At 50.3% G+C, this 9,324-nt stretch overlaps 1 protein-coding gene across 1 annotated transcript; it reads right to left on the bottom strand.

The window, feature by feature from the left end:
• Positions 1-6,460: 6,460 nt before the first annotated feature.
• Positions 6,461-8,886, bottom strand: NEU2 (neuraminidase 2). Its single transcript, XM_003776111.3, has 2 exons — positions 8,686-8,886; positions 6,461-7,402 (listed from the first exon to the last, which is right to left on the bottom strand). The coding sequence occupies exons 1-2, from the start codon at positions 8,884-8,886 to the stop codon at positions 6,461-6,463; spliced, it is 1,143 nt and encodes a 380-aa protein (XP_003776159.3).
• Between the last annotated feature and the right edge of the window lie 438 nt (positions 8,887-9,324).

Below are 9,324 nucleotides of genomic sequence, written 5' to 3'. Positions count from 1 at the left end.
CGGCCAATTTTTTGTATTTTTAGTAGAGACTGGGTTTCACCATGTCTGCCAGGCTGGTCTCGAACTCTTGACCTCAGGAGATCCACCCACCTTGGCCTCCCAAAGTGCTGGGATTACAGGCATGAGCCACCGCGACCGGCCAGCACTGAGGATTCTTAAGACACCAAGGAGCTCAGCCTTGTGTTCAGCAGACCATGAAGGGCCTGGGTGTTTACCCTCCTGCCCACAGTAGTAATTCTTGGGAAATGGCCCATGTTCCTGTGGGGCAGCTGGCAGGACTGTAAGGTCGTCATGGTAACACAGCCTTTCCATCCTCTCTAGAGAGCAGGTCTGTCCTTCCCCTGGGGATTTGGAGAGATGCAGTCCTCTCAGACATGGAAGGTCTGGATTCCCTGGGTGGGATGGATGATTTTGCAGTCTGAGGAAAGGCTGTGACAACAGGGGTGGCCCAGCTTATGGATGCCCGTGTTCCTCTATCACTTACCTTGAGCCATCAGATGTTGAGATTGACCAAAGGGAGGACTTAAAGGAGGATATGACAAACGTGACCTCTTTTCCATCTTCCTTTTCCTTCATGTATTCCCCCTCGTCCGTCCAGAAGGATCTGTGGTACTTTGGGCCACTGTGACCCTCAGGAATCCTGGGATGTATTGGCAGGCCCAGAGCTGACCACAGAAGCACTCCCTTCTTCACTCACCTCCTCAGCACGCGCTTCTCAGGTGCACATCCAAGAATAGCAAGAATAGCCAGGCTGTATTCATTTTCTGCTGCCACTATAACAAATGGCCACAAACTTGGTGACTTCAAACTACATACATTTGTTCTCTATAGTCCTAAAGGGCAGAAGTCCTGAGTCTGTTTCACTGGGCTAAAGTCAAGGTATCTGCAAGGCCACGTTCCCACAGAGGCACCAAGGGAAACTTCCTTGCCTTCTCTGGCTCTAGAGCTGCATTCCCCGGCTGGTGGCCCCTCCCTCCATCTGCAAAGCCCAAAGCCGAGGATCTCACTTCAGTGCTCACAAGGCCTTCTTCTGTATTGAATCTCTCTCTGCTTCCTTCTTACAAAGACCCTTTGATTACATTTATGTCCCACCTGGATCATCCAGAATAATCTCACCATCTCAAGAGTAAGTGAATCACATCTGCAAAATTCCTTTTGCTATATAAAGTAACATTCAGAGTTTCCAGGGATTAGGATGTGAACATCTTTGTGGGCGGCGGGGGCCATTATTCAGCCAGCCACACAGGCCTTGTCAGGGCCTTGGCTCTCTTCCCCATTGACAGGTATGCCAACTGCCATGCCCCCTCCCCAGCCTTGGAATCCCTTCCCCAGTGGCTTCCCAGGGCTGGTCTCTCAGGCACCAGAAGTCCAGGTCCCTCCCACTGTCCCAGCCGGGCCACAAAACAAACCCGGAGAGGCACCTGTGACCCGCCTGGCCGGGAAGCCCACAAGGCCATAGAAGGTGAGACGAAAGATGGAGTCTAAAGGGGATGGCTGCACCAGGGCAGCTGCTCAGAGGTGAGGTGAACAGTAGCAGCCCTGCCTCAGATATCTACAAGAACCAGGCCCATGTGGGCTCCCCACACCTGGAGCTCCAGTTCTTCCTGGTCTGTGTTGAGGGGAGTGTGTGGATGAGGACCGGGCTCCACTAATCCCTGCTGTGTCTGCACCCCGGTTGTGGGGTTGCCAGGTGGAACATTGAACAAGGCTGGTCCACCAACCCCAAAGTTGGACTGGATGATGGACATCCAGCGTACATGCATGTGTGTACACACACACCCCTACACCCCAACACCCAGATGTCCCAGGCAGTGGCGTTGGGCTCAAAGTTGACCAGAGTAGTCCCGGACAAGGTGCCACAGCCTGGACATGGAGCTCTTGTAGCAGATTTGAAGGCCACCTTCCTGGGCTCCAGAGACTGAACTACTTCTTCCGTCATTTACACATCGGCAGTCTGAGGCTGAAGCACACATTCTTTGTGGTTGCTTATTTATTTGTTTAGAGGTGGTTTTTAAGGGAAGCTCTGGGAAGGGAGGACCTTCTGGAGCTGTGTGTATCAATCTGTATATGTGTGTGTCTCTAAGGATACAAATTTATTACAGTAAAAATTCTGTTTTACTAAATGTATCCTGGATTGGATCCTAGAACAGGGGGAAAAAAAGGACATTAGTGGAAAAACTGGTGAAATCAGAATAAAGTCTAGAGTTTAGTAAATAACCATGTACCAATGTTAATCTCTTTATTTTAACAAATGTACCACAGTTATGTAAGATGTCAACATCAGGGGAAACTGGGTGTGGAGTATACAGGAACGTTCTGTACTATCTTTGTAACTTCTATGTAAATCTAAAATTATTCTGAAATAAAGCGTTTATTTAAAAACTCACTTTCAGCAGGGCATGGTGGCTCATACCTGTAATTGCAGCACTTTGGGAGGCTGAGGGAGGAGAATGACTTGAGCTTGGGAGTTTGAGGCTAGCCTGGGCAACATAGTAAGACCCCATCTCTACAAATTTTTTTTTTTAATTAGTGAGGCATGGTGGTACGTGCTTGTAGTCCCAGCTACTTGGGAGGCTGAGGCGAGATCGTTTGAGCCCAGTAGGGAGAGGCTTCAGTGAGCTGTGATTGTGCTACTGCACTCCAGCCTAGGTAACAGAGCAAGACCTGGTCTCAAAAAAAAAAAAAAAAGGCTGGGCACAGTGGCTCATGCTTATAATCCCAGCACTTTGGGAGGTCAAGGCGGGTGGGTCACCTGAGGTCAGGAGTTCAAAAGCAGCCTGGCCTACATGGTGAAACCCCGTCTCCACTAAAAATACAAAAATTTGCCAGATGTGGTGGTGCACAACTGTAATCCTAGCTACTTGGGGGACTCAGGTAGCAGAATTGCTTGAACCGCCTCCAGCAGGCGGAGGTTACAGTGAGACGAGATCATGCCAGAGTCAGATTCCATCTCAAAAAAAAAAAAATCAATTTTAAACCCAATATTGAAATTCAGTTGAAACCCAATTTCAGTTTAAAAACCCAACATATAACATTGCTTTGGGAGTTAAACTAGCAAATCTGCTCTTTTGTTCAATTTTTATTTTTTATTGAGGTGTAATATATATGCAGTAAGGCACACAAATCTTTTGTTTTGTTTTGTTTTGTTTTTGTTTTTAGACAGAGTTTCACTCTGTTGCCCAGGCTGGAGTGCAATGGCACGATCTCGGCTCACTGCAACCTCTGCCTGCTGGGTTCAAGTGATTCTCCTTCCTCAGCCTCCTGACTAGCTGGGATTACAGGCGCACGCACCAGGCCTGGCTAATTTTTGTATTTTTAGTAAAGACAGGGTTTCACCATGTTGGTCAGGCTGGTCTCAAACTCCTGACCTCATGATCCACCTACCTCGGACTTCCAATGTGCTGGGATTACAGGTGTAAGCCACCGAGCCCGGCGGCACACAAATCTTTTGTGTATAGCACATCAAATTTTTACACACAAAATCATCCACATAACTAGCCCCAGATCAAGCAATAGAACACCTAGCAGCCTCCCTCTTGCTGTGTCCCAGTCGACAGCTCCCCTCCACCAGGAACAGCCACTATCCTGACTGATAGACCATAGTTTAGTTTTGTCTGTCCTTGAACTTCATATAAATAGAATAATAAGGTGTATACTCATTCGAGTCTGATATCCTTCACTCATCATGTCTGAAAACCATCCATGCTAGCGTGGAGAGCAGTAGTCCACTCTTTCACTGTTGTGTATTATAATATTCCACTTCATGAATATGCCCAAATTTCTGGGGTTTTTTTGTTTTTTGTTTTTTGAGATGAAATTTCACTCTTGTTGCCCAGGCTGGAGTGCAATGGCGCAATCTCAGCTCACTGCAAACTCCACCTCCCAGGTTCAAGCAATTCTCCTGCCTCAGCCTCCGTAGTGGCTGGGATTACAGGCACCTGCCACCACGCCTAGCTAATTTTTTGTATTTTTTGGTAGAGGTGGGGTTTCACCATGTTGGCCAGGCTGGTCTCAAACTCCTGACCTCAGGTGATCCACCGGCCTTGGCCTCCCAAAGTGCTGGGATTACAGGCATGAGCCACCACACCCAGCCCCTAATTTACTTATTTATTTTACTTTCTATTGACATTTGGGTTGTTTCCAGTTTAGGACTCTTGTAAATGAAGCTGCTATAAACAATCTTCTATGTGTCTTTGGCAGCTATGAACATTCATTTCTCTTGGATATGTGCTCCAGAGTAGAACTGCTAGGTCATGGAGTATTTACACGTTTTGTTTTGGTGGATTCCACCAAATTGCTTGCCAAAGTGGTTGTGTCAGTTACTTTCTGCCAGAAATATACTAGAGTTCCAGTGGCTCCACATCCTTGCTGATATTTGCTGTTGTTAATCTTTTAAATGTGGGCATTCTAGTAGATAAGTCTCTCACTGTTTTATTTTGCATTCCCCTGATGACTAACGATATTGAGCAATTTAGTAGCTTTTAGAATATTCTCCTTTCTGAAGTGCAAGAGGATATATCCACATCCCAGAATCTATGAATGGGACTTTATTTGGAAAAAGGGTCTTTGCAAATGTAATTAAGTTCAGGATCTTGGGAAATAAGATCCTCCTGGGCCGGGTGCCATGGCTCATGCTTGTAATCCCTGCACTTTGGGAGGCTGAGGCCAGTGGATCACTTGAGGCCAGAAGTTTGACACCAGCCTGGCCAACATGGTGAAACCCTGTCTCTACTAAAAACACAAAAATTAGCTAGGCATCATGGTGCATGCCTGTAATCCCAGCTACTTGGGAGGCTGAAGCAGGAAAATCGCTTGAACCTGGGAGGTGGAGTTTGCAGTGAGCTGAGATGGTGACACTGCACTCTAGCCTGGGCAACAGAGCAAGACACTGTCTCAAAAAAAAAAAAAAAAAAAATCACCCTGAATTATGTGACTGGGCCGTAAATCCAGTCAGTGACAAGTGTCCTTATAAACATAGAAGAGAAGACACAGGAGGAGGAGGAGATGGCCACGTGAGGACCAAGGCAGGGATTGGAGTGATGCGACCACAAGCCCTGGGAGCCGGCAGAAGCTGGAAGAAGCAGGGAAGGCCCCCCTCACCAGGGTCTCCAGAGGGCACAGAGCCTTTCAGACATGTTGATTTCAGGCTTCTGGCCTCCAGAAAGAACTGTGAGAGAACAAATTTCTGTTGCTTTAAGCTACCAAGATTAAGGTAATTTGTTCTGGCAGCCCTAAGACACTAATAACAATGACTTAAGCTTGCTTAATTCTCCCAGACCCTGCCTTACTCCCTGCAAAGCTATTCTCCATGCTGTCTGTCCAAAAGCATTGGCAAGGACACATACACAAATACACACACATGAACAAACATGGACACAGACACACATAGACACACAAACACACAGGCACACACAGATGCACATGGACACACACAAACACACATGCACATGCAGACACACATGGACACACGTGAACACACATGCACACATGGACACACACACAAAAACATGCACATGCAGACACACGTGGACACACATGAACACACATGCACACAGTTGAACACGGACACACATGAACACACATGCACACACAACACACTGACATACATGAACACACAGGCATGCAGACACATGGGCACACACGAACACACACAAACACATGGACACACATGAACACACATGCGCACACAGGCACACATGGGCACATTTGAACATGCATGCACACGCTAGCACATATGAATGCACATGCGCATGCAGACACACATGGACATGCATGAACACATGTGTGAACACACATGGACACACACGAACACATGCACACGCAGGCTCACATGAACACACATGAACACACATGCAAACACATGCACACATGGACACACACGAACACACATGAATGCACATGCATATGCAGACACATGGACACACATGAACACACACAAACACATGCACGGACACACATGACACACAGAAACACATGCACACAGAGACACATATGGACACACACGAACACACATGCACATGCAGACACACACAGACACACACACATCTCTGCTAATTTACACCATGGTCTTCCATCTCAGTTCTTCCCCAGGAACACAATGAGTGGTTCCCAAGAAGGAAGGGGTTGAACTAGGAAATTTGTCAAGACCTACACAAAGCTGGGTGTGGGGGACAGGCAGAGAAGGTGACAGCTGCGCTGCAGGACCCTCCACGCCTTCCCTATGGAGGGGCTATGGGAAGCCAGGCACTTTTGGTTTCTGGGCTGAAAATAGAACCTTTTGGGAAGACTGGAACCACGCAGGAGGAAAAGAGCAAGAGGTGCACCTCTCTCCACACACGGGCGCCAAAGGGAGCCCAGAGTGGCCCCCATGTCCAGGGGCCACGGGAAGGAAAGGCAGCCGCAGAGCCTCCCAGCTGGCTGTGCAGGTGAAAGGCAGGCCCGTGTGGTGGGCACCATGGGCTCACTGAGGCAGGTACTCAGCTGGGAAGGCTTGCTTCAGGGTAAACATGAGAAAGACAATCTCCTCGTAATCATTGGCTTCGTACAGACACCCAAACAAGGGGGACCCATCGGGGCCGGTGCCCATGCTCTGGAGGTCTGAGTAGGCACAGCTGCCCTTGGCCAGCAGTACCGGCTCCGACCAGGCCTCAGGAGCTGGAGGTCGCGGGTTGAGGTAGGCGCCCAGGTCGGCCCTCTGCCAGGAGTGTGTGGGGTGAGTGTAGAGCAGCCACTGGGCTGGGGAGCCAAGCCCTGAGCGGGGGCTGGGGAAGCTGATGATACTCCCCTGGCAGCCCTGGGGCGGCGGCTCTGCCAGCTTCTTCACCAGCTGAGACTCCTGAAAATCAAGCCCATCATTGGTGCTCTGGGCCTGGACCCTGGCTCGGAGGTGGCTTCTCGCGTTGAGGGTCACCACCCTCTGCTCCCCAGCCTCGACTTCAGCCACCTGGCACTCCAGGGTGTCCTGGGCCACAAAGTGCCCTCGCGCCCATGTGTGCCCATGGTCATGGCTGAGGAAGCAGAAGGCAGAGGGGCTCGGCCTTTGGATGGAGTGAAGGTTCCGGTAGGCGTAGGCGGGCACCACCAGGCTCCGGGCCCTGTCATGAAGCTGCAAACAATGCCCGGGGCCCACCGCAAAGGTGGACCACTCCCGGTAGGCTGGGCCGATGGCTGCATCAGTGAGGTCTCTGGGGGAGCTCCAGGTCCTCCCGTGGTCAGTGCTGGTGACTTGGCACAGCCGTGTCACATTGGCCCTGGTCTGCAGCTGCTGTTGCTCCGTGACTTGCCCAGGGATGGCAATGAAGAAGAGGAAGAGGGTCCCCGTCTGCGCGTCATACAAGGGGCATGGGTTCATGGACCGATGGCCATCCAGCCGGGCCTGGGCCACCACCTCCTGAGCTTGCCACTGAGTGGGGAGAGAGAAAGAAGAAGGCAGCCTTGAAACAGCTGGGGATGGTGCCAGGAGCTGCACGTGTGGGAGGGGTGAGCACGGGCGTGTCTCCCGAGTTAGAGTCAAAAGTCATTGAGGAGCTCTCTTCACCCAACACTCATATCCTCCTTGCAACATTTCCCCAGAGCTGCGGGGCCCGGGGTGCCACCTTACCCCTCCAAGGCAGCCACACTCGGCTGAGTGATTCTGTTCCTTCCATTGCCATCAATATGCATTTACAGAACACCCACCTGCCAGACCACAAGATACGAAGATGACTCGTGCATGAGCCATTCCCAACTTCATCCTGGTTCCTCCACTTCCCACCCCAGTCCAGCTCACCATCCTTGAATAGCAAAGCCCTGGCGGGAGGTGCGATAACCTGACCAGTACAAGACAGAATGTGACAGTCACCTCTCACCTTCTACACTCCATATCCTACTCATATAGTCACCTCTCACCTTCTACACTCCATATCCTACTCATATAGCCAAGGAGGAGTCACATTGAGCTTCCAGAATCCCCAAGTCTATGTCACGTGTGCTGTCTGTCCCCATTTATTAACAGCTACTCCCATTGAGCAATTCTAAGCACAGACACAGCGCCAAAAGTCTAACATCCACGGTCTCATCTAATGCCTCAATCCCTGGGGAACAGGTGTTAATAGCTCCATTATTACAGTGAGCAAGAGACTGCGACAGGGAGGAGGAGTTGCCTAGGCCACACCTCTGGTCAGTGGCAGAACCAGGACTTGAACCCAGGTCCACCTGCTTCAAATCCCATGCTTTGAACAGCTGTGTAGTAATGACCACAAAGGAATGATAATAATATTAGACTCTTCAAATATGATCAGCCAGCCTTAGGTGCTGTCATCAGGGTTAATTATTTAATCTATAAGATGGAACTTCAGGACACAAGCCATCACCCCACCCCAGGTCCCCAAGTTAATTTTACTCAAATGACACAACCCCCTATTATGCAACACTGAACTATTCCTCCGTGAGGTCATCAAGGATGCTGGGCAACTCATTCAATCTTTCACGAAAACAGATGGAGGCCAACTGGACTAATTCACAGTGAACCCAGAGGTCCAGGTGACCACTAGGGGCACTTTCTCTGCTCTATCTCTCCTCTGGACCGCAGCCATTGAGGGATAAAGTTGTCCCTGTATTTCTTGAGATCCAGGCCTGGCCCCTGATCACAGCAGCAAAGGGTGTGGCAGAGCCCTGGGGAGCCAGTGCAGACACCTCCTGCCTCACCTGAACCTGGCAGGTGGGTGCATCGTAGCCTCCTCTGCGCAGGACAATCAGCTCCGCGTGCTCATCCTTCTTGCTTGCCCGCTGTTCCGCGAAGGCCAGCAGGGTCTGCTGCCCAGGCAGGTAGAGCAGGGCAGGGATTCTGTAGGCATGGGCTCCCGACTGGAACACGCTCTCCTTTTGCAGGACAGGGAGGGACGCCATGGGGCTGGGGGTGGACAGGAAGAGAAGATGTGTCACCTGCAGCCACACCTGAGATGGGCCCAGAGTCATTCACCAAGACAAGTCGGGGCGGCCTGTCCTCCTCCCGCGTGGGGTTCATTCTCCTTTCCTACATCTCAAGACCCTGCTTCTTAATTATGCCTTTGCCTCGGTGGATATCGGGAGCGCGTATTGCAAAAGCGTGTTTTGGATTCGATTTTTATTATAAGTTAACAATGCCCCTTACAACAGATTTTCGATAACCTCCCGCTGCTTTTGCCAAACCCAGCCCATCAATCCAGGGGCAGACCTTGGGAGGACAGCAGTGCAGGCCGGGTGGCATTCGGCAGCTGCCCAAATGCTGGAAAGTGACACATGGGAGCTTTTTATAACTCCAGAGCCCTAGAAAGTTGTTTCAAAAAAAAAGGAAAAAGAAAAGCA

Source organism: Pongo abelii, chromosome 11 (genome assembly GCF_028885655.2).
Source record: "Pongo abelii isolate AG06213 chromosome 11, NHGRI_mPonAbe1-v2.0_pri, whole genome shotgun sequence".
In the NCBI taxonomy this organism is placed as follows: domain Eukaryota; kingdom Metazoa; phylum Chordata; class Mammalia; order Primates; family Hominidae; genus Pongo; species Pongo abelii.
The sequence above is the reverse complement of the archived record's forward strand: the minus strand, read 5'-3'. Positions and strand labels throughout refer to the sequence as shown.

Bases quoted from the DNA above. Each gene is read 5' to 3' on its own strand.
- NEU2 (XM_003776111.3), bottom strand. From the start codon at position 8,886: ATGGCGTCCCTCCCTGTCCTGCAAAAGGAGAGCGTGTTCCAGTCGGGA. The intron at 7,403-8,685 runs GTGAGGCAGGAG...CTCCCCACTCAG, and splicing joins CACCCACCTGCCAGGTTCAG to TGGCAAGCTCAGGAGGTGGT.